Raw genomic sequence first — 26,232 nt, 5'->3', positions numbered from 1 at the left:
TTAAAATAGAGGGTTTATATAAAACACTTTATGGTTATTTTTGTTTCCTGTCGAAAGAGACAATAGGATCCAAGAAATACACAGAACTTTGCTTTTAAACAAAAAGGACATTTGCTATAAATTTTGTAGAAGGCCTTTGCAATACATTGTCCAAGAAATCCCTTAAAAATCCATTTCTAAAAAAAGTTTCCCTTTCACTGCCATATACTGAAATTCCAAATTAGTTGTTATTTCAATTTACACACTAAAAACATACTTCCTTAGAAAGGGCCATGGAGGCTGCCTGTGGAGACTCACTCATGGCACCACGACAATGTGGTAACTACTCCAGTTAGGGACTCTGGAAGTCAGAGGACATCAAAAGGGGTGGAGGCGCCTTATTGTGAACAAATGACCAGCTTCATGGTTTTGCCTTCTCCTAGGCTTGTCCAGTCCATATTTCAGTGAATGTGATCAAAGAAAGCAGGGTTTCCTTGAAAAACCAGAGGAGCAAATGGTCTTTGATTTCTCATGAAAACTCTTGGGTTTATCTCTTCGTGTTAATTGTGATAGTAAAACAGTAAAAAATGAGATTTAATTTTAACTTGTGTTGGTCGATATAGGGCAGTGAGTGAAGGTGACGGGCTGGAAAAATATTAATCCAAGTTGGTTATTTAACATCTGCTTTATTTGGAGGAGGACACTATTGAAGCCACTTGCTCAGGACAATGAAATTCTTCAGTTACATTATGGTTTATCGCCGATTTCTCCTCGTGGTTCTCACTGTGTTTGTTTTACTGCCTCTGCCCATCGTCCTCCACACCAAGGTGAGTGAAATTGGAGAATAGACTAGTGGATTTCCTGACTTATTTAATTGTCCTTTATTAAAACTGTTTGCTGTTTAACTGCCTGGCTCAGAGCTGAATGAGTGTTGACGCTTCATGCCTAAAGTCAGGATGGTTGTACATGATGTTTTGTCCATTTTCTCCCTTTTTAATAATTAACATTGGTTGATTCTTAGTATGATTAAACATAATTAAATAGAGTATTCAACCAGAATTGTTCTCTGCCTACCAGCTAGATGAAGGAAGAACAAAAGAAGCACAACCTTTGAGATTTTGCAGTTCAAGTTGTCATTCTCCAGGGAGCATGCAGGGCTAGTGCAATCCCTTCCCCTGAGAATAGGCAGCAAAGCAATTGCTGGGGACAGAGGTGGAAGAACAAGGGAAATCCTAGGTCCAGCACAGACTAATTTACTTGTCAGCTCTGTGGCTTGGTCACAGAACTTCCTGGAAATTTAGTTTCCTTGTGGGAAAAGAAGACATTGAAAGCATAGAGTAATTTCCCTTGGTCAATCAGAAAATCTAATAAAGCGTTGTACCATGTTCTGATAATTTCAGGTATTATTTCATTGTGGTGTACTTGTAAGCATTTTTCTGTTTGATTTTTAAGAGTAGTCAGGGTATTAAGTCCAGAACAATAAGCTCAAACATGTTTAATTTCTTGGGAAAATGATTTGAATCAGCAAACATTTAACGAGCACCTTCTCAGTGCCAGGCACAAATGTCACTTAGCAGTACGAGGACAGGCTTTGGAGCCAAATTCTCTGCTTCAGGTCCCAGATTTACCACTTACAAACTGTGTCACCTGGGTGTGCTACTTAATGTCTCTGTGCTTCTGTTTTCTCATATGAAAGATGGGGACAGTAGCAGGCTTGTTGTGAGAATGAAATGAAGAAACGCTCATCCAACACTTGGAGCAGTGCCTGACACACAGTAAGAGTGCAGTGCCAGTCTCCCTGGGTGTGTTGACTCCACAGGTGGGGCAATTCCCAGCACTCCATTATACACGGTCCCTCCTCTTAGTGAGAAAGAACACTGCTGATGCTGTCCTCTAACAAGTACTCATCAAGGTTACACCAGTCTGAGTTATAATAGAATCATATTAACTATAATATGGTGGTCCCTCCAGCCTCAGTCAGAAATCTTTGCCAGTGATCTTGCGACCTCTGAAGGGAATTCATGTGAGCTAATAAAGTCCTTTTGGACACTGTCAAGGCCTCCTCTACCTGCAAAGCTGGAGAAGGGACTGGCCCCTGCTGTGGCATCCATGGGTTGTCTCCCAATAGGTGCAATCTTCCAGCTGCAGCATTCTTGGCTAGGTCTCTCCTTGTGCTGAGGTCTCACAGAGCTACATGGAAGGAAGGGAAAAACTCCCCCACCCCTTTTGGTCCAAAGTTCTTCTAAGCCCTCAAATTCTTACAGAATTTGTAAATAATAATAATAACTAAAAGACCTAGTCAGCTGTTTTTGGCTTTGTTGGTTTTGTTTTTCAAATTCTATGTGACTAACCCTTTCCTTCCCACCCTGCTACTCCCACCCCTGGCTACTTGTGAGGTCTCCTATATGAATCTCTGGCAGTCCCGTCAGATGACAAATTCCAGCACAGAAATAGGGCTCTATACTGAATTCTCACCCCACTTCCCTGCCAAGGACTTATGACATTATGATCTTCACTTTGCAACTCTCCTGGTCCCATGAGTCCTCTAGATTTGGCTGAATCCTGTCATGACCATATCCTGGTTCATACCTGGAGTTCTGCTATATTTTAATATTTTTGAGTTAGTCTCAGCATAGGTTCTTACTTATGGCAGAGAAAGTAGGAAATTAAACTAGTCAAGACAAATTTAGGTCATGACTACATATCATCTGTGCTGATATTTTGACATATAAATGCATGACAATTTGATTATCCTCCATAATTTTCAGAGAAATGAATATAAACTCTTTGAAAAACAAAATGAGTAAATAAATCAAAAGCAATCATTTCAGTACATGATTCATTAACTGGGAAGTGTATTTTTTTAAGAAATGCGGCCACTGGTTATTTTTTCCAAGGTGCTATGATGAAAGAACATTAGGTTCATGCAGGAACCAGGTGTCTGGCACCAAGTTGCATCTGGTGAGCTGGGTTCCTCTTTCCTTTCCTCCTAATCAACTCATTTGTTAAAACTCAATTAATGTTAATGGAGGATTTATTCCTAGTACAATAACATGATTTTATTTGTTGGCCACTTTAAACATATATTTAGTCATTCAATAAACTGCTAATTAAACTGAAAGAGTATTATTTTAACTGTTGCTTACAATGAAGGGAAATTTTTTTGTTAAAGAATGTAGGCCTTTGGAGGGTATAAAATTTAAGGAGACATTTACTTTAACATAAATGCAAGTCAATTTACTGTTAACTTTTAGGTTACCAAACTGGAGGATCCTATGCTTCTAAAGACACAATATTAGATTAACTAAAACATTCAACGGAAACAAAAATCCAAGCTTCTCTTTCAAAACCACAATAAATCTACAGGATATAGAGCCAACAAACAATGAATTATTGACTAATTTCTTTCCTTCATTTTCCTACTGGTTATTGAGTTGTTCAATAGACTGGCCTTAACTTCTGTCTTAATTCCATCTAAAGTCAAAAAAGTGTCATGAATGAAGAAAGACCCTAACTGGTTTTTCAATGTATTATTAACAGGGAAGGAGAATAGACTGATTTGCAGAGTCTGTTTCAGGCATTCTGCCAACTACTTTCCCCAAATTATCTAATTTAACCTCTATCACAAACCAATAAACAAGTACAAATGTGCTTCTCGTTTTACATTTGAGGGAATTGATGCTCAGAGACATGTAACTCACCAAAGGCCACCTACATGTTCCAGAAAGTAAATTTGAGCTTGGGTCCTGTCAGAACTTATAATTCATGCTTTAAAAGTGATTTTGTTTTAGTCTTTTCAATATTTTTGAAGATTTGCTGTCTCATGGCTTGTTAATCATGTATCAACAACACAGGCATTGCTGTTCATGAAAATGCTTTAGACAGGCCAAATGGATGAGTTATGTTTTAACCATTTCCTCAATTGACCTCATGGTACACAATGTCATTACGGTAGAAAGTTGCAGTGATTCTAACCACTGAAGATAGGCTTATGAGAACTGAAGCTATAAAGGATATCACTTGCTGGATGTCCCAGAGCCCCAGTTATTTAAGCCGGTCAATCAGTTTGTCAGGATACGGTGCCCCTTTTCTCCATACTTGGGTACAAATTAGAAATAGAGACAAAAACAGGCAAGCAGCTTGCAAAAATCTGGTTACGTAGATTTTTCCAACCAACTTCTGTCTGACTCTAGAGCCAATGATGTTAATCACAACTTAGTATCTGTGTCTTTATAGCTTCCATGGTCATAATAAATATATTCCTAGTACACTGGTGTGAATCTCACTTTGCTAATGAAATTCCATTTTCTTATTGATTTACACTGAGCATCAGAAATTCTTTTTGTCTCCTAAACATAATGGTAATCTCAGTCCTTACCCAATTAGTAGTTAATGATCAGTAAACAAGTCTGGAGTGTAATTGCTTTTTATTTGAATGAAATAATCACACTGAGTTTTTCTCATTTTGGAGAGAAATTTCTTTAAATATTTGCAGTTAAAATCTTGGTAAAACTGGTCTTGTATACCTGGCATAATTTCAGTAATATTCTCTGTGGAACTTTGTTCTTTTTTGACTATTTTGTTAATTTTTACTCTTTTCAGCAGTCAATACTATTTCCTTACTTATTTTTCCAGTTATTGGATTATCTTTGTATTTTTATTCATGAAACAAAAAGAAGGCCAGATTTGTTAGAAGAGAGGAAAATCAAACAACAATATATTATATTTGTAGAGTGCAATCCTACTCCATCTAGCTTACTCATTAATCAGGACCCCTTTTTAAGATCAGGAGACAAGGAAACAACCACACATGTACTGAGCAGCATTTCTTAGTTGATGGGTTGTAAAACCAGTACCAAATTTTAATTCTTTCTTCAGAAAATATTTTGGATTTCTCTAGAAAATATTTTATATTCTAACTTTGAAAGTCATGATATATTCACTTGAAGCATCATGACTTTCAAAGTGAGAATAGAAATAATAATAAATAAACAAAATGATACATAATGAGAGACTTATGTTGCTAGACATAAAAATAAAATAAACAGATGGGAGAAATATTATTGTAAGGAAATATAAACTTTAAAAAGTGGGGGGGCGGAGCAAGATGGCTGAATAGGAACAGCTCCAGTCTCCAACTCCCAGCGCGAGCGACACAGAAGACCGGTGATTTCTGCATTTTCAACTGAGGTACTGGGTTCATCTCACTGGGGAGTGCCAGACGATCGGTGCTGGTCAGCTGCTGCAGCCCGACCAGCGAGAGCTGAAGCAGGGCTAGGCATTGCCTCACCTGGGAAGCGCAAGGGGGAAGGGAATCCCTTTTCCTAGCCAGGGGAACTGAGACACACAACACCTGGAAAATCGGGTAACTCCCACCCCAATACTGCTTTAAGCAAACAGGCACACCAGGAGATCATATCCCACACCTGGCCGGGAGGGTCCCACACCCACGGAGCCTCCCTCATTGCTAGCACAGCAGTCTGTGATCTACCGGCAAGGCAGCAGCGAGGCTGGGGGAGGGGCGCCCGCCATTGCTGAGGCTTAAGTAGGTAAACAAAGCTGCTGGGAAGCTCGAACTGGGTGGAGCTCACAGCAGCTCAAGGAAACCTGCCTGTCTCTGTAGACTCCACCTCTGGGGACAGGGCACAGTAAACAATAACAAAGGAAGCTGAAAGCTCTGCAGACGCAAAGGACTCTGTCTGACAGGTTTGAAGAGAGCAGTGGATCTCCCAACACGGAGGTTGAGATCTGAGAAGGGACAGACTCCCTGCTCAAGTGGGTCCCTGACCCCTGAGTAGCCTAACAGGGAGACATCCCCCACTAGGGGCAGTCTGACACCCCACACCTCACAGGGTGGAGTACACCCCTGAGAGGAAGCTTCCAAAGCAAGAATCAGACAGGTACACTCGCTGTTCAGAAATATTCTATCTTCTGCAGCCTCTGCTGCTGATACCCAGGCAAACAGGGTCTGGAGTGGACCTCAAGCAATCTCCAACAGACCTACAGCTGAGGGTCCTGACTGTTAGAAGGAAAACTATCAAACAGGAAGGACACCTACACCAAAACCCCATCAGTACATCACCAGCATCAAAGACCAGAGGCAGATAAAACCACAAAGATGGGGAAAAAGCAGGGCAGAAAAGCTGGAAATTCAAAAAATAAGAGCGCATCTCCCCCGGCAAAGGAGCGCAGCTCATCGCCAGCAACGGATCAAAGCTGGACGGAGAATGACTTCGACGAGATGAGAGAAGAAGGCTTCAGTCCATCAAATTTCTTAGAGCTAAAGGAGGAATTACGTACCCAGCGCAAAGAAACTAAAAATCTTGAAAAAAAAGTGGAAGAATTAATGGCTAGAGTAATTAATGCAGAGAAGGTCATAAACGAAATGAAGGAGACGAAAACCATGACACGAGAAATACGTGACAAATACACAAGCTTCAGTAACCGACTCGATCAACTGGAAGAAAGAATGTCAGCGATTGAGGATCAAATGAATGAAATGAAGCGAGAAGAGAAACCAAAAGAAGAAAGAAGAAAAAGAAATGAACAAAGCCTGCAAGAAGTATGGGATTATGTAAAAAGACCAAATCTACGTCTGATTGGGGTGCCTGAAAGTGAGGGGGAAAATGGAACCAAGTTGGAAAACACTCTTCAGGATATCATCCAGGAGAACTTCCCCAACCTAGTAGGGCAGGCCAACATTCAAATCCAGGAAATACAGAGAACGCCACAAAGATACTCCTCGAGAAGAGCAACTCCAAGACACATAATTGCCAGATTCACCAAAGTTGAAATGAAGGAAAAAATCTTAAGGGCAGCCAGAGAGAAAGGTCGGGTTACCCACAAAGGGAAGCCCATCAGACTAACAGCAGATCTCTCGGCAGAAACTCTTCAAGCCAGAAGAGAGTGGGGGCCAATATTCAACATTCTTAAAGAAAAGAATTTTAAACCCAGAATTTTATATCCAGCCAAACTAAGTTTCATAAGTGAAGGAGAAATAAAATCCTTTACAGATAAGCAAATGCATAGAGATTTTGTCACCACTAGGCCTGCCTTACAAGAGACCCTGAAGGAAGCACTAAACATGGAAAGGAACAACCAGTACCAGCCATTGCAAAAACATGCCAAAATGTAAAGACCATCAAGGCTAGGAAGAAACTGCATCAACTAACGAGCAAAATAACCAGTTAATATCATAATGGCAGGATCAAGTTCATACATAACAATCTTAACCTTAAATGGAAATGGACTAAATGCTCCAATTAAAAGACACAGACTGGCAAACTGGATAAAGAGTCAAGACCCATCAGTCTGCTGTATTCAGGAGACCCATCTCACACGCAGAGACATACATAGGCTCAAAATAAAGGGATGGAGGAAGATTTACCAAGCAAATGGAGAACAAAAAAAAGCGGGGGTTGCAATACTAGTCTCTGATAAAACAGACTTTAAACCATCAAAGATCAAAAGAGACAAAGAAGGCCATTACATAATGGTAAAGGGATCAATTCAACAGGAAGAGCTAACTATCCAAAATATATATGCACCCAATACAGGAGCACCCAGATTCATAAAGCAAGTCCTTAGAGACTTACAAAGAGACTTAGACTCCCATACAATAATAATGGGAGACTTCAACACTCCACTGTCAACATTAGACAGATCAACGAGACAGAAAGTTAACAAGGATATCCAGGAATTGAACTCATCTCTGCAGCAAGCAGACCTAATAGACATCTATAGAACTCTCCACCCCAAATCAACAGAATATACATTCTTCTCAGCACCACATTGTACTTATTCCAAAATTGACCACGTAATTGGAAGTAAAGCACTCCTCAGCAAATGTACAAGAACAGAAATTATAACAAACTGTCTCTCAGACCACAGTGCAATCAAACTAGAACTCAGGACTAGGAAACTCAATCAAAACCGCTCAACTACATGGAAACTGAACAACCTGCTCCTGAATGACTACTGGGTACATAACGAAATGAAGGCAGAAATAAAGATGTTCTTTGAAACCAATGAGAACAAAGATACAACATACCAGAATCTCTGGGACACATTTAAAGCAGTGTGTAGAGGGAAATTTATAGCACTAAATGCCCACAAGAGAAAGCAGGAAAGATCTAAAATTGACACTCTAACATCGCAATTAAAAGAACTAGAGAAGCAAGAGCAAACACATTCGAAAGCTAGCAGAAGGCAAGAAATAACTAAGATCAGAGCAGAACTGAAGGAGATAGAGACACAAAAAACCCTCCAAAAAATCAATGAATCCAGGAGTTGGTTTTTTGAAAAGATCAACAAAATTGGCAGACCACTAGCAAGACTAATAAAGAAGAAAAGAGAGAAGAATCAAATAGATGCAATTAAAAATGATAAAGGGGATATCACCACCAACCCCACAGAAATACAAACTACCATCAGAGAACACTATTAACACCTCTACGCAAATAAACTGGAAAATCTAGAAGAAATGGATAATTTCCTGGACACTTACACTCTTCCAAGACTAAACCAGGAAGAAGTTGAATCCCTGAATAGACCAATAGCAGGCTCTGAAATTGAGGCAATAATTAATAGCTTACCAACCAAAAAGAGTCCAGGACCAGATGGATTCACAGCTGAATTCTACCAGAGGTACAAGGAGGAGCTGGTACCATTCCTTCTGAAACTATTCCAATCAATAGAAAAAGAGGGAATCCTCCCTAACTCATTTTATGAGGCCAACATCATCCTGATACCAAAGCCTGGCAGAGACACAAGAAAAAAAGAGAATTTTAGACCAATATCCCTGATGAACATCGATGCAAAAATCCTCAATAAAATACTGGCAAACCGGATCCAGCAGCACATCAAAAAGCTTATCCACCATGATCAAGTGGGCTTCATCCCTGGGATGCAAGGCTGGTTCAACATTCGCAAATCAATAAACATAATCCAGCATATAAACAGAACCAAAGACAAGAACCACATCATTATCTCAATAGATGCAGAAAAGGCTTTTGACAAAATTCAACAGCCCTTCATGCTAAAAACACTCAATAAATTCGGTATTGATGGAACATACCTCAAAATAATAAGAGCTATTTATGACAAACCCACAGCCAATATCATACTGAATGGGCAAAAACTGGAAAAATTCCCTTTGAAAACTGGCACAAGACAGGGATGCCCTCTCTCACCACTCCTATTCAACATAGTGTTGGAAGTTCTGGCTAGGGCAATCAGGCAAGAGAAAGAAATCAAGGGGATTCAGTTAGGAAAAGAAGAAGTCAAATTGTCCCTGTTTGCAGATGACATGATTGTATATTTAGAAAACCCCATTGTCTCAGCCCCAAATCTCCTTAAGCTGATAAGCAACTTCAGCAAAGTCTCAGGATACAAAATTAATGTGCAAAAATCACAAGCATTCTTATACACCAGTAACAGACAAACAGAGAGCCAAATCAGGAATGAACTTCCATTCACAATTGCTTCAAAGAGAATAAAATACCTAGGAATCCAACTTCCAAGGGATGTAAAGGACCTCTTCAAGGAGAACTACAAACCACTGCTCAGTGAAATAAAAGAGGACACAAACAAATGGAAGAACATACCATGCTCATGGATAGGAAGAATCAATATCGTGAAAATGGCCATACTGCCCAAGGTAATTTATAGATTCAATGCCATCCCCATCAAGCTACCAATGAGCTTCTTCACAGAATTGGAAAAAACTGCTTTAAAGTTCATATGGAACCAAAAAAGAGCCCGCATCTCCAAGACAATCCTAAGTCAAAAGAACAAAGCTGGAGGCATCATGCTACCTGACTTCAAACTATACTACAAGGCTACAGTAACCAAAACAGCATGGTACTGGTACCAAAACAGAGATATAGACCAATGGAACAGAACAGAGTCCTCAGAAATAATACCACACATCTACAGTCATCTGATCTTTGACAAACCTGAGAGAAACAAGAAATGGGGAAAGGATTCCCTATTTAATAAATGGTGCTGGGAAAATTGGCTAGCCATAAGTAGAAAGCTGAAACTGGATCCTTTCCTTACTCCTTATACGAAAATTAATTCAAGATGGATTAGAGACTTAAATGTTAGACCTAATACCATAAAAATCCTAGAGGAAAACCTAGGTAGTACCATTCAGGACATAGGCATGGGCAAAGACTTCATGTCTAAAACACCAAAAGCAACGGCAACAAAAGCCAAAATTGACAAATGGGATCTCATTAAACTAAAGAGCTTCTGCACAGCAAAAGAAACTACCATCAGAGTGAACAGGCAACCTACAGAATGGGAGAAAATTTTTGCAATCTACTCATCTGACAAAGGGCTAATATCCAGAACCTACAAAGAACTCAAACAAATTTACAAGAAAAAAACAAACAACCCCATCAAAAAGTGGGCAAAGGATATGAACAGACATTTCTCAAAAGAAGACATTCATACAGCCAACAGACACATGAAAAAATGCTCATCATCACTCACCATCAGAGAAATGCAAATCAAAACCACAATGAGATACCATCTCACACCAGTTAGAATGGCGATCATTCAAAAGTCAGGAAACAACAGGTGCTGGAGAGGATGTGGAGAAATAGGAACACTTTTACACTGTTGGTGGGATTGTAAACTAGTTCAACCATTATGGAAAACAGTATGGCGATTCCTCAAGGATCTAGAACTAGATGTACCATATGACCCAGCCATCCCATTACTGGGTATATACCCAAAGGATTATAAATTATGCTGCTATAAAGACACATGCACACGTATGTTTATTGCAGCACTATTCACAATAGCAAAGACTTGGAATCAACCCAAATGTCCATCAGTGACAGACTGGATTAAGAAAATGTGGCACATATACACCATGGAATACTATGCAGCCATAAAAAAGGATGAGTTTGTGTCCTTTGTAGGGACATGGATGCAGCTGGAAACCATCATTCTTAGCAAACTATCACAAGAACAGAAAACCAAACACCGCATGTTCTCACTCATAGGTGGGAACTGAACAATGAGATCACTTGGACTCGGGAAGGGGAACATCACACACTGGGGCCTATCATGGGGAGGGGGGAGAGGGGAGGGATTGCACTGGGAGTTATACCTGATGTAAATGACGAGTTGATGGGTGCAGCACACCAACATGGCACAAGTGTACATATGTAACAAACCTGCACGTTGTGCACATGTACCCTACAACTTAAAGTATAATAATAATAAATAAATTTAAAAAAAAAAAAAAAAAAGTGAAGCATCCCCTAGAAGGAGGAAGTGGTAGGTTGAGAAGTTTGTCAAAGAAAATGAAAATAAGTGGGAGATAATTTAAAAAGACTATAAGTGAAAGAAGAGGGAGGAGAGAATTCTAAGAAAACAAATAAGTTTTAAAGGGCCAAATAAAATAATTAAATATATTAATGGAAATAAGTGATACTGTTTTAAATGTTGGCATAAAAATATTGTAGGGATTTAAGATAAAGAAGAAAATTCTATAAAGTGCAAGTAAGTGAATATTTTGGACACCAAAGAGTGAAGAAATGATGAAGAACAAGAAAAAAATAGAAATCATGCTAATAGCAATGTGGTAGCTCAACAAAATCAGAAAATCCAATTTTGATAATATATTTTTATTTCACAAATATTTTACAAGAACTTTCCCAGCCCAAAGTGTTGTGCCAGATTAACTGTGTGATATAAGCAGAAGTTTAAAATGTTTCTGTCTTTAAGTAGCTTGCAGAATTACTGGTAAGCCATTGTATAGTATGACAAACATTAATGGCAAAAGAAGGTTGTATGTAAATGCATGCCAAATAATTTAAAGAAATCATTTGGGTTATGAAGGTGTAATTAAAAAGTGGATAAACCACTAAGGATTCATCATTCTCCAGCCTCTCTGTTCCCCTAACCACATGCAGTCCCACTTGCCCACAACCTGCTGCTCCTTCTGTTTTCTTGATGTCAGAGAACGCCACTACCCTTCACTCCATTCACAGGCTTGAAAGCTGTGTCATCTCAGACGCTTCAAATATCCACAAGCCCCCATCAATAATATGGTGTTTCATCTCCTTAATCTAAATCCTCCTAAATCTCCCCTCTCAGTCTCATCTTCTCCTCTTTCCTTTCCTGTTGGCACTGCTTTCCTTGAAGCTGTCTTTATCTCTTTATTCCATAGACCATTTGTTTTTTACACACTTTCTCCTACAGTCTCTGGCCAGAGTACTATTTTTTAAATGCCAACTCAGTCCTATTGTGAAAAATCAAAATTCTTCAATGGTTCCCTTTTGCCTATAATGGAAAAATATCTAAACAAAAGATTGGTATGCTGATGGATACTTATGACTTTTCATTTATTTGTCCTAAAAGCCTCCACCACACAGTCCCCAATATCTATCTCCCACATTTGCATTTTCCTCTTTAACAATACCTCACTATTTGCAGTTTCTAGAATGCCTGTGATTATTCTTGTCTCTCCGCCTTCACATATGCTGTGTCCTCCTCCTAGAATGCCCTCTCCTCTTGCCTTGTCCTTCCTGGGAAGGAAGGCTCAGGCTGTGATGTAAATGGAAGATCATCCTCAATGCTCTCATTGCATCATGGATACATTGGCCCCCATTACAGTATGTCTTCCATTTTGCTTTATCTTTGTCTCTCTCTCCAGACTGTAAATATCTCAGGAGCATGGAGTATAGTGTTTAAATTTCTGTCTCCTCCAGCACCAAACCCAGTGCCTGTCACATAGTAGATAGTTAATAACTGTGTTGGGTGAATGGATGATCTTGCATGGCAGAAGGATGTAAGGCTTTGGACCTGGTAGGAAGGAGAAAATGCAGGAGAAAGAGGTTGATGAAAGGAAGGAACTTCGATAGAGTGAAAATAATGATGAAAGGACAGAACAAGAAGAATGTAGGTGTAACCAGAGGCTGTCCCTTCCACAAAGCTCTTTCTTCCTCCCACAGTATGTTTTATACCTTGTTTGGTAACAATAATAAATGTGGATGCCCACTGTGAGCCTCATGGTGACAATTAGAAATAGTCATCCCCATTTTACAGAAGAACAGAAACTTGGAGAGGTCAAGAAATGTGCTCAAAGTCACACAGTCCACAAAGGGAGCAAGAAGATTTAAATACAAATCTGTCTGACTTCCAAGCCCATGATGTCATTGCTTATTTAATGATATTTATATCAGATCTTTAAAAGCTGTGCTCAGATTGCCTTACATCATTGTTCATGCATTTGCAATCACGAAAGCACATGTTGAGGTGATGCCTCTCTCAGCCTGGATCACGAAGTAACCTCTACCCATGATGGACAAATAGTATGAGTAAGAAATAATTGGTTGTTTTAGACTGCTGAGATTTTGGAACTTTTGCCACAGCATAGCTTATCCTGTCCTGATTAACATAGCATATTCTGAAACATTCCCCAAGTGACTCAGACATGCTACCCTTGGCTCATTTTTTTTTTTATTTATAAAATGAGCAAGGCTCTTTTTAAAAAGTTCCAAATGTTCCCCAGATTCACCTGAGATACTTGTGTAAAGTCACAAACTCTTAATGTGAAGTGTAGGATGCTGCACGTTGAACAAACTCCCCAGGTGATTCTGGAGCAGGTAGTTCATGGATTGCATTTTGATCATATCCAAATGTATAGTCAGGTTGGAGAACTGATTATTTCTGTATCTTTTTCCAGTTCCGCTGTGTAAAGAGTATGAAAACAATGTGTCTCAGGTGCCGGTTAGGTGTGGAGGTTGAGTGGAAAGGAGGAACTAAAAATTTCCCAATAACTGGTATAGTGGGCCATCAATTGGTTTTCTCTGCTATCCATTTTGGCTAAAAACAAACAAACAAAAAGAAAAGAAAAAAAAAGCTAGTTATTTCTCCTTGACTTTGTAGTTGAGCTTATTTTTACTCTCCATCTTCCAAAATGAAGATATTTTAAAGCACTTTAATCTTTGCAATTAATATAAATTGAGTCTTTTTATCACTGCTGCAGTAGGGGTAGGAATACCAAGAACCATACAAAGCCCTTCACAGGCTCTGTCAAATAATAATGGTGTTTTTCTTGTAGCACAGAGATTTAGAATGCATGATTTTTCTCCTTTTTTAATTGCTTTGTGTTCTCTTTAGAAAATCGATTGCGGTGATTGAGGTCTGTGATTGGCTCTGCTTTTCTCACGCTGTGCTGAGAAGAGATCATACCCACATATGTACTAATTCATCAGCCAAATTACTCCCTAATATCAGTCAGTATGTCATTTAAAGAAGCAGAAGAGATGAAAGAACTATATTTTAAAGCCAACTTATATTCTAATTCCATGTGGGGCTACAATTTAAAAGAGAACCACGGTGATTTTTACATATAATCAGCCACATTTTCTAAGATAACTTGACAGTCAGAACTTTGTGAGGAGGAAAAAGTCATTATCCAAATTGCCTAGTCATAGCTTTCTTTGCCTTTTTCACCCCTGCAGCAAGTGCCCTAGCTGTGCACTTGAGGTGGTTAAGATGAGATATGACTATGATATTGTTAATTGGGGGCTGGGTAAGTGGGAATGTCTGTGATGGAGGAATTCACCTATGCGGGTAGACATTTTAGTTCCAATGCTGTTTGTTGGCAAGAGAGATGAGGGCTGCAGGAAAACTGTAAACATATTCACCCACTGGGGCAGGAGGCAAAATATCCAGTTCCAGGAAAGGAGGGGAGAACAGAGAAAAGGGAACAAGGCAAAGAAAAAGAAGTTTCTATGCTAAGGAACTTTATGCCTAAGATACAGATTTAGTGTTTTATAAGATATATAAATACAAACAATATTAGAAAGAAGAGAAAGAAGAACCTTACTCACTCAGAAATATTACTGACCATATACTCTATGCCAGGTACTGCTTTAAATGTTGGGAACAGGGTAGTAAATTTTAAAAATATATACTATAATAGAGTTTATATGTGGACAAATCTCAACTCTACCACACGCTAGCAATGTGATCGTTGAACCTTAGTTCAGTATGGAATTACACTATGTACCCCAAAGAATCTTGGCGGGGGTTAAATAAAATGTCACATGGAGTGCCAAGTATTGTATCTGACACATGATAAGCGTTCATGAGTATTACTTGCCCATACTATAGTCACAAGTCAGAGAACAGATTTATCTGTCTAGTTAGCAAATATTTTCACATCTTAAATAAGTTTTTCTATATAGAAAGTCTATGATCAACAGTCTAGAAGAGGTTTTAGACAATTAGGATCCTCCCTTCCCAAGCTCCTTTTCCACTGGAAACACAAAGCAAATAAAGATCTCTGTAGATCAGGATGAGAAGGAAGAGCAAACAAGTGGCATGAAGGTGGAAAACTGTGGTTGAAAGCACTCCCATGCCATTCAGAGGCCAGAGCCAGGTTAAATGCCAGAAACTAAGGGCTGGAAAATGGTTTTCTCAAACCTTTGAAAGACAGAAAGAGCTGGATTGACCGCTGGCTGTGGTGGCTCACAGAGAGCAAACACTGCGCAGCTTCCCAGCCAAGACATCACCCATACTACCCAACTCAGCTAGATGACTGGATCCATGCTATGCTGGCAAGAAAAGAACTCTAGGGTGTCAAGATAAGACACGTATGAACCAGGAACTAGGAACTGACTGGAAGAAACTGTAAAAGTGCTAGATGAGAAACAAAGAGTACAGAAAAAGAAAACACAAGAATAAAGCTACCACTCAGAATAAATTTGAAAATAAAATTTCAGAATACAGTAAGACACTAGAGAAAGACTGACAAAATCTGCTCAGAAGAAATGAAAATAATAGGGAAATCAACAAGTTAGAAAAGGAAAAACCCCAAAAAAAGAGAAACAAATTATTTTCCAAAATATAAAGCAAAAACAGGAGAGTATAAAATAAATCTAGTTAGATATCCTGGAATTTTGACACTGAGATTTAAAAAACAAACAAAACCCTCAATAGATGTGTCATGTTTGAGGCACCTGGGTGGTCCTAGTTAACCAGCTTCCCGAGGGGCAACTTCTCCTTTTTCATTTGATTCATGTCAAAGATGAGTCTTAGACACTCTAATGCTCAACAGCTCATTCTCAACAGCTTCTCCTTTTTCGTTTGGTTAATGTCAAATATGAGTCTTAGACAGCTTATTCTAATGCTCAACAACTTATTCTGACTTTTCCAAGATGAAGATGAAGAGCAGGCCAGTGGCATGGGCCAGATGCAGTCAGATGACTGACTGACCAGGAGGGCCTCCGTCCAGTGACCAGTCTCAGAATTTAAAGGACACTTCCCCTTTACTTATGCTTGTATTCAGCCCAGGTGAGTCACCAGGCATTTCTTTCATAAAGGGAGTTTAAACAATTCTTGAAAGAGTAAGTCTTTTTTGTTTATGAAAGTTGCATCCGAGGTAGCCTTGTCTCCTGGAAATACCCAGGCCAAGGTTGGAAATCCCCAAGCCAGGTTGCATCACATTGCTAAGTGACACTTAGTGTCAACCCTACTATGTGACATACTGCTAAGTGACATGTAGTTATCAGCAAGATGCCTGAATAAGCCTTATGGCTATCATTAATCTTATAACCAAGGTATGTCTCTTAGAGTATACTACAAGATGAAATAAACTTTAAACTGAGTATCCTTGAAGATATATTCAGTGAACTGAGAAAGAATACTAGGAATTTGCCAAAAATATCAGATAGAATATAAAAGGATATTTTAAAGTGAGAGAATCATTTGGAGAATGATTTCAGAGCCCCAACATATGTATAAAAGACATTACTGAAAATGAAACACTAGAAAATAAGTCATATTCAAAGTAAAAATTACTGAATTCTCCAGAATTTTTTTTAAAAAGATGAGCTCTCAAATACATTTGTAAGTACAAACAACTTAATTAGATATTAGTCCATATTTAGGCACATCATGAATGAGATTTCAGATTAAAAATAATGTGATTTTTTTTAAAAGCTTCCAAATAGAGAAGGAAAAAAGTCTCCAAAAGGATAATAATTAGATAAATTTTCATTTCAACAATAATGAAAACATCTAATAAATATATAACAGACTTTTCTGGAGAAATCTACAAAATATTATAGAAGAAATTTAATAGACACTTGAAAGATTAGAGAAGTTCATAGATAAAAATACTTAAAGCTGTGTCTTACTCCATAGATTCTGTGTAATTTGAATGAAAATTTGAACAAAATTTTTACAACTTGAGATAGTAATTTTAAAATTCAAAAGAAAGAATGAAAATCTAACACTTTTAAGGCAATTTGAAAAACATATAAGATGAAGGAGTTGTTATACAGATTGTAAACCTTATTGAAAAGTTAGAAATGTTAAAAGAGCATAATTCTGCAAGAACTGATTTTTAGAAGGCAGCAGTGGGAGAGGGAGAGGACAAAATAGAGAGACCAGAAGCTTGTGTGTCTGCATTTGAGAACTTCAGCATAGAAAATATGTAGCAACATTAATTACTAGGCAAAAGATGAGCTCATTCAATTTAAAAAGCATGGCACTTTGGCTATTCATTTTGAGGAAAAAAATGTGTTAGATTCCTATACAAAAAATTAAAGCTCTATACTTGAAAAGAATTTAATCTTAGAAAAAATATGGAAATGTATAATACAGAAAGATTTTGTTATACAATATGGTAAAAACATGAAACAACAGAAAAGAGTTTAAAAATCACTGTATTAAAATTAAAATCCTCCTGTCAATTAAAAATACAATAAAGCAAATTTCATAGACAAGCCAGAGACTAAGAAAAAATGTTTACAAATACATAGTTTATAGAGAAATAATATTAAGAATCTAAAAATAACGCCACAAATTCATGAGATAAAAGAAATAAATAACCCAACAGAAAAGTGAAAAAGAACTATAAATATAGAATTTGCAGAAGAGAAACAATTATGTTCAATAACTGTGAAAATACTTCACTGGTATTCAAGAACATGCAAATTAAATAAGAAGAACTTTTCATACCATCAGACTGTCAAATGAATAAATTAATCCAATATACCAAGGATGGTGAAATGGAACTTCTGAACATTGTTGGTGTTAATAGAAACTAGTATGACCATCTCAGATAGCTTCTTAGTTCATTTTTATACTGCTATAAAGAACTGGGTAATTTATAAAGAAATGAGGTTTAATTAACTCAGCATGGCTGGGAGGCCTCAGGAAACTTACAATAATGGTGGGGAAGTGAGGCATCTTCTTCACAAGGCAACAGGAAGGAGAAGTGCCAAATTGAAGGGGAAGGGCCCCTTATAAAACCATCAGATCTCATGAGAACTCACTCACTATTATGAGGACAGCATGGGGGAAACTATGCCCATGATTCAATTACCTCCACCTGGTTTCTCCCTTGACACGTGGGTATTATGGAGATTACAATTCAAGATGAGATTCATGTGGGGACACAAAGCCTAACCATGTTAGATAGCAAATGGGCAATATCTAGTAAAGTTCAAATGGAGTCCTTCCCATTTGAAGTTCTGATGCTAGTTTTCTCCACTAGCTAAGACAATCTATTTTCCATAGACATGCATGTGGAGATAGGTACAAAGATGTCCATAGCCTTATAATAGTAAAAAATTGGGGAAAAATCCAAACAAACATCAATAGAAAAACAGAAAAATAAATGGTAAAATGTTCATAAAAAGGAATACTATATCTGTTTAAAATGAAGTAGCAATAGATCTACATGTATCAACATGAATGTATTTGAAATACATAAACTATTGAGTGAGAAAAGCAAGTTGCAAAGTGACATATAGGGTAAACCTTAATTTTAAAACCACGTGTTATTAATGTATTAATGTCTGCATGTAGTATAATCACAAAAACATAAATGGAAAGGATACAAACCACATTCTAGACAGTGGTTAACTTTGGGAATGGTGGAGGAGAAGGAAATGAGGGAGTGGTCTTCAACTTTAACATCAGTCTTTAACTGAATATGGAATGTTTTATTTGTTTAAAAATAATTTAAGCAAATGTGGCAAACTGTCAACATTTGTTAAATATGATAAGCTGTACAAATATGTTTGTTGCATATTTTTACTATGTTCTAAATATTTTATAATTTTGAAAACGCTTTTAAAGAATACATGCCAAAAGACTTCTAATACATATATTTTTTAATGCAAGGGACCAGGAACTGTCCTTACTATAATAACTTCATGTCTCTAGTAGTGTGAGGAAATCTTATACTAGAAAAGAAGGAGCTGCTATGAATGAGCCAAAGAGGTGCAGTGTATACACACAGAGCAGGTATCCAGGGTTAAGCAACATGACATTTCATATGATCTAATGGAATTCCACCTGGTTTCTACACAACTGCCTCTGTCTGGCTAGGTGTGGCTTGTTTGCTGAACTTCTTGATGTTAACTGTTGGAAGTGATAAGAAGTACAGAGATTTTTAAGCAGAAAAGTAGTATTTTTGAGGAAGTCCTCTGGACTTTTTTTTCTCTCTTTTCTCTTTATTTTGAGAAGGAATCATGATTTTTAAAAAAAAAAAATTGTAAGGTCAGTGGTAGTTATAACTATAAATCATTACAGTCACGTCCTTCATGATAAATAAACAAGATAAAAGTACACATTATTTTTGTTGCTATTATTCAGTTTAAGAACTCATAATACTAAAATACTTCAGAACAAAATGTGATTAAAACATTTACTTGTTATGGTTTCAGAGTAAGTTTTAATAAAGATATCAGATGTGTCAGCAACTTCCAGCAGAGTTGGGGGGTAGGTTGTGGGGGAGGAAGGATTAACTCATACTCTTAATTGACAACTTGTCTTCTTTTATTGCTGTTTGACTGTTGTTCTCTTGAGGAGGTAGTAGTGGTAGTGATTGTGTGTGATGGTGGTAAACAATTTGTGGTGGTTTTGTTTCTTAGGAGTAGGAGGTCTGTTAAGAAGGTGAAGAAAAAGAGGAAAGAGATAAAATTTGGAAGAAATTTAGAAGAGACAAAGATAATATAGCTTGAAATAATGGGTCACTCTATGAATTTCTAGTGATGAAATGAAGCTACTTTATTTTCTGCCTCAAAGCCGGTCCTAAAATCAAATATCTAGGATCTCTTTTTAGTTGCAACACACTTCCACAACTTCTGAGTAGTTTTCTTCTTCATCAGAAGAACTTGTCCACCGAAAATTACTCACCCTCGTATTCTTTGTGTGCGTGTGTGAATAGATGTAACAGAAAAGAAGAAAATGGTTGTTTTCTTTTCTATCTCTTGTACTTTTCTTCTTCTTAGCAAGATTATTCACAGATCTTTGATTTTAAAGTGAACAAATAACCCTATATACTTTAATAGGATAGTTTGTAAAGAAAATACTTGGTATTGTGTTTGAGTTGACCTTCTGCTATTTAATGCCTAAGGACTTGGAAGGGAAAGAATGCTTTCCTGCATTCTTTCACAACACCAAGCATGACCAAGAAAAAATCACACAATAGAGAAAAGGAATTGTGGGAAGGAAGCATTCCTGGGATGAACCCAATAGGATGCTTGTTTAATTTATCAGCCAAAGAGGGACAATTTTGAAAATAAAAGGAAATACTAATGAGAAAGGAAACTTTACAACAACACTGTCCTGAGAAAATTGGAGCAGATGGCTATCCTGCCCATTAAAGAGCACTCAAACAATCCTAAAATTTGTATTGAAACAAAAGACCCCAAATAGTTAAAGCAATCTTGAACAAAAAGAACAAAGCTGAGGGGCATCACACTACCTGATTTCAAAATATACTGCAAAGCTATAGGAACCAAAGTAGCATGACAGTGGCATAAAAACAGACATGTGGACCAATTAAACCACAGAGAAACCAGAAATAAATCTGTACATTTACAGCCAACTGATTTTCAGCAAAGGTGCCAAGAACACACAATGGGAAAATGAGAGTCTCTTCAATAAGTGGTGTTAGTAAAACTAAATATCCACATGCGGAAGAATGAAATCAGACCCATATTTCTCACTATATGCAAAAATCAACTCAAAATGAATTAAATAACTAAATATAAGACCAAAAGCTACGAAACTACTGGAATACAAAACAGGGGAATAGCTCCATGACATTGGCCTAGACAATGATTTTTTGGATATGACCTCAAAAGCACAGGCAACAAAAGCAAAAATAGACAAATGGGATTACATTATACTAATAAAACTTCTTCACTACAGACAAAATCAAGAGTGAAAAGACAATCTAGAGATTAGGATAAAATATTTGCAAACTATTATTCTGATAAGAGATTAATATCAAAAATATATAAGGAATTCAAACAACTCAATAGCAAGAAAGCAAATAACCCAATTGAAAAATGAGCAAAAAAATTTGAATGGACTTTTCAAAAGAAGACATACAAATGGCCAACAGGTACATGAAAAATTGCTCAACCTCACTCTTCTGAGAAATACAAACAAAAACCACAGTGAGATATTATCTCACCCTTGTTAGAATGGCTATTATAACAAGTGTTGGCCAGGATGTGAACACTGTTTGCAGAAATGTAACTTAGTACAGCCATTATGAAAAACAATATGGCATTCCTTCAAAAAATTAAAAATAGAACTACTGTATGATCCAGCAATGTCATTACTGGATACATATCCAAATGTATATCGAGGAGCTATCTGCACTCCCATGTTTATTGCTGCATCAGTCACAATAGCCAAGATATGGAATCAACCTAAGTGTTTATCAACAGATGAATGGATAAAGAAAATATGATATGTATATACACACACACACACACAAAAACACAAACACACACACACACAGAGAGAGAGAGAGGATGGAATACTATTCAACCATAAAATGAAAAAAATCCTGTCATTTGTTATAACATGGATGAACCTGAAGGATATGTTAAGTGAAATAAGCCAGGAACAGAAAGACAAATAGCACGTGATCTCACTCATGTGGAATCTAAAAAAGTTGATCTCATAGAAGTGGAGAGTGAACTTGTGGTTTCCAGGGTCTGGGGAGATCAGGTGTCGGGGCTGAGGAGATACTGGTCAAAAGATAGCAGGAATAAGCTTGAGAGATTTATTATACAACATGGTGACTGTAGTTAATAACATTTTGTATTCTTGAAAAATGCTAAAAAGAGTGGATATAAAGTGTTCTCAGCACAAAGATAATAATTATGTGAGGGAATGCACATATTAATTAGCTAGACTTAGTCATTCCACTATGCATAGATACTTCAAAGCATCATGTTGTACATGATAAATACAGTACATACAATTTTACACGTCAATAAAAAAATAAGGTTTTAAAAAAAGAGCACTCAGAAGGGAGTAACTCTGTCTTCCTCCATTTCCAGACCTTTGGTTTTCTTCAGATGTGAAAAAAGGGGACAATTTCCACAAATTATGGGAAGGCAGCTATCAAAGACAGTGCAGATATGGTGCTTTAGCTAGCTACAATTATAATCCACTGGGACTCCTATGAAAAAATACAAAATGTACATATGTGTTCAGGGTAAACTCCATGATGAGACATAAATTTGAACTGCAAATCAAAAGGTGGACAAGTTTTCCAAATGCATTATACATTCAGGGATTCAGCTTAGGCAAAAGGAAACTACTTGGAAGCAAGTTTCTGGAACCAGATTTAAAGATGAAAGGGAAGGTCTGGAAAAGGGTATAGCCCAGTACTTCTCAAACTTTAGCCTAGATAAGAATAACCTTATGAGCTTGAAAATGCTGATTGATTCAGTGTGTCTGGGGAAGGGTTTGATGTCCTACATTCCTCACAAGTGCCCAGATTATGCTGACACTGCTGGTTCATCGACCACACAGAGCAGCAGAGGGGAGAAGTCCAAATGCACAATCCAAGTGTTGATTCTTGAATGACAAAGCAATATTTGAAAGGCAGAGCAAATAGGCAACCTTTTTCCTACCAGATATTTTACTAAAATGCTGACAAAAGCTGAGGATGTAAGAGAATAAGTGAATTAATATAGTATTACTGCATAGAACTGAAAAAATACAAGTCAATCTCTAAAGGTGACCCTGGAGAACTGTTGCCATGGAAGAATATGATCCCAATGTTACCAAATATCTCAATTTGTTAATAGAAGGAATTCAGACTTTACTTTTAACACTAAACCTGCTGATTCATAAATTCTGACTCAAATTAAGCACAAAGACTTAGAGCATTGTGAATCAAATACAAAGAATTGCATTGCTAGACTTGTCCATCAGCTTGCGACTGCTTCATCCAAAGGATCAAACACGTCAAAGGATCTAGAATGTGAGCACAGGCAGGCAGAAACTAGCACGTAAAGGATCTGGGGGCTTGCTGGTATACCAACTGACTGAACACTATGAATTAGAGTTCAGAGAAAGGGATGCATTATGAGGAACAAGGATCAGAACTCAAATATCAAGAAAGTGTGTAAAGAAGATTCTTTGGATATAGAAAACGGATGTCAGGAGGTGTTGCGATAAGATATTATAGTCAGAGTGAAGGTGGATTTGAATGCAAAATGAGGATTCCTCAATTGTTTTCAATAAACAACTAAAAGTCACTGACTTTTGGTTGATTTAAGTCAGGATTGAGCTACTTAAAATACGGAAGGAGTCTGGGCCAGGTAATAATGTGATTCTTGAAATTTTGCTTTTTATTCTGTCACCAAAGTTATACCATCTGAGTGGACCGTGACTCTCCACCCAAAGACCCATGCTGACATGGATGTTCAACACTTACGGCAGGGAGTGTATATGGTGAACAGAACCAGCTAGCACCTTGTATTCTATTTACTTTTTGATGTTTTAGCAGACCCTTATAGATTGGTGCTCCAGATAGTTGTCAGGGTGGCTAGACCTCTACTCTGGCTTTATGCAAGGGAGTGCCAAATGCAAAATGGATTCTTGGAAAGTGACCTGATATTGGAATAGTTTTGCCTACAGTGGAGGAAGTGGGTAGAGGGGCAGATTTGAGAGATATAATGATTGGGGAATAAATAGGATCAAGAGAGTGGCTAGTTGTAACTAGAGAGCAAAATAAAAAGTGCTCCATTTTATCTCTGCAACCTAGGTTCTTACAAGTATGATGGAAAACATAAAGTCGTAAGAATGAACTTTCAGGCTATCCATGCATTCTCATTAAGAGAAAATGCACAACCTTTCTTTCATACTGGCATTTTAAATTAAGCTAGTATTCACAATTCTTTCTAGGGCTGTTTAGGAAGATCCAGTCAAGGCTTAGCTTTGTTTCGTTGTTTTATTGTTTATCAAGATGGTAGAAGCAGACTCTGTATGAAACTGTCAACATCAAAACACTTTTATTCTTTCTCCTTTAAATAGATAACACAATAAAGGTATTGCCTAATCCTGGCTTATTAAGGATATCTTAGAAATGCACTGGAAGTGTAGGGATGCTGGTCAGGTAAACCCCAAGCCCCAAGGACTCACCCTGAGCCAGGTGAATCAGAAAGCAGCAGTGCTAGACATAAATAAAAGCCTAAATAAATAGCTTAATTCAACCTAAACAGCAGTTCTTGTAAATTTTTCAAATGCAACTCAGAATTTGCAGAGAGTAAGCAGTGTGAGAGCAAAATAGCGCCATTTGATAGCTGCTAAGCTTTACTAAATACTTAGAACATTCCAGGTGATTTCATACCAAAGTTATCTATATAAGTTAAATATAATGATAAAGTTTGACCATCTCTTAACAATGCCCTAAAACAGGAAAATATAGTTTTATACTAAGCAAAGCAACAGATTCTATTAAGAGTAGCATTCAGGCTCATCCATGCCACACAACCTGTCATGTCTTTTCTCTGAGACACAGTACTGCAAAAGTTACTCCTAGGTTGGTTTTCTCCTTTTAGTTAGAAGGAGAGGAAGGCAGGAGTGCTTGGGTCCCACTCAACCAGACACTAAAGAATGCAGTTAAAAGGTAGGTTCCTGCCCCCAGGGGAAAGGCTGTAACTTGGCTATTTCTGTACTCCAGAAGTATGGGGGAGTGCATTTTACAGGCCAAATGAAGGTGAGTACAAACATCTATATACACTAATCTGAGCAAGAAGATGGACTAGATGATGTTGTCTATTTTGAGGGAAATGTGAAATAAATGTAATGAATGGGGATTTTTTTCTGTCTTTAGTTTTTTATGTTTATTAAATTTTGTTTCTTAGAACTTCTAAGAAATGAATATTTGGGGGCAACTCAAAGATGCAGAGGTCTTCGGATCTTCTTACTTTCTCTGTGACATGGCTCTATTAAGCAAACATGTTTGTGTTTGAATGTTGACTTCTCCAGTCTCATGATATCACCTTTTGCTTTGCATTTGTTCTTACCAGGAAACAGAATGTGCCTACATACTCTTTGTGGTCGCCATATTTTGGCTTACAGAAGCATTGCCTCTGTCGGTAACAGCTTTGCTACCTAGTTTAATGTTCCCCATGTTGGGGATCATGCCTTCTAAGAAGGTAAGTCCTCTTGCCAAAGTCATAAGTTGATTCCCTGTTTTGTACTGAGATTTTCATTGAGAAAAGTTATTTTTAAAGGGAGAAACCATCCCATTGGTAAGGTTCCATGTAAGTCCCCCAAACTTCCAACTATTTCTCCTCTCTGGCATTCTGCATGTGTGCCCACCTTCAAAGAACAAACACAAGCTGCAACTTCTTGATTCATACATGTCAGTAGGAGAAATGTATGTCCCCTCTTCTCTCACTGACATCTATGCCTGGTGCCTCCCTCTCAAAAACAGGAAAATTTGTTGACATCCTCCATAAGCTTTTTATATTCAGCAGAATTCAGCCTCACGGTGTTGGAAAAACAATTTTGTTTTTAATGAAGAAAAAGTTTCCCTGTTTTCATTTCCAGAAACCCGCCATTTACAAAGATAAAGCCAAACTAATTTTCATGTATAGCTCCAGGAGTTTATTCATGCTAAGAGGTGTTTATTGGTTCTATACAATCTAAGAGTACCCATCTGAAGAAAGTGGATTTGGTTTCCCAAATGCATTGAAAACAGTCTCCAGCCACCCAGAAAACAACTATCTAAACCACAGCTGAAACAGTCTCAAGAGAGATGTTAAGTTAGAGATGCCAGTCAGTGCAGTTTATCACCTTTGGACTTCTGTCTTCTGCCTGGGTCTAACATTGCTCTCTTGCGGCTCACCTGTCTTTCATTTTCTTTTTAACTAACCCTTGATTACATTTCTTCCTGTGAAAGGAATGGTTCCCTTCTTTATTTTCATGTCCTTCTTCCTGATT

The 26,232-nt window shown here is 37.6% G+C and overlaps 1 protein-coding gene across 1 annotated transcript in view; it reads left to right on the top strand.

Moving 5' to 3' along the window:
- Positions 1-636: 636 nt before the first annotated feature.
- The window catches only part of SLC13A1 (solute carrier family 13 member 1), a 96,474-nt gene continuing 70,878 nt past the window's right edge, over positions 637-26,232 (top strand). The window contains 2 exon segments of the mRNA XM_007982770.3: positions 637-806; positions 25,314-25,442. Of these exon segments, the coding sequence (XP_007980961.3) occupies positions 708-806; positions 25,314-25,442 (228 nt within the window). The 5' untranslated portion in view covers positions 637-707.

The sequence above is a fragment of the Chlorocebus sabaeus genome, chromosome 21 (genome assembly GCF_047675955.1).
Source record: "Chlorocebus sabaeus isolate Y175 chromosome 21, mChlSab1.0.hap1, whole genome shotgun sequence".
In the NCBI taxonomy this organism is placed as follows: Eukaryota; Metazoa; Chordata; class Mammalia; order Primates; family Cercopithecidae; genus Chlorocebus; species Chlorocebus sabaeus.
This window is presented reverse-complemented; position numbering and strand designations above follow the sequence as displayed.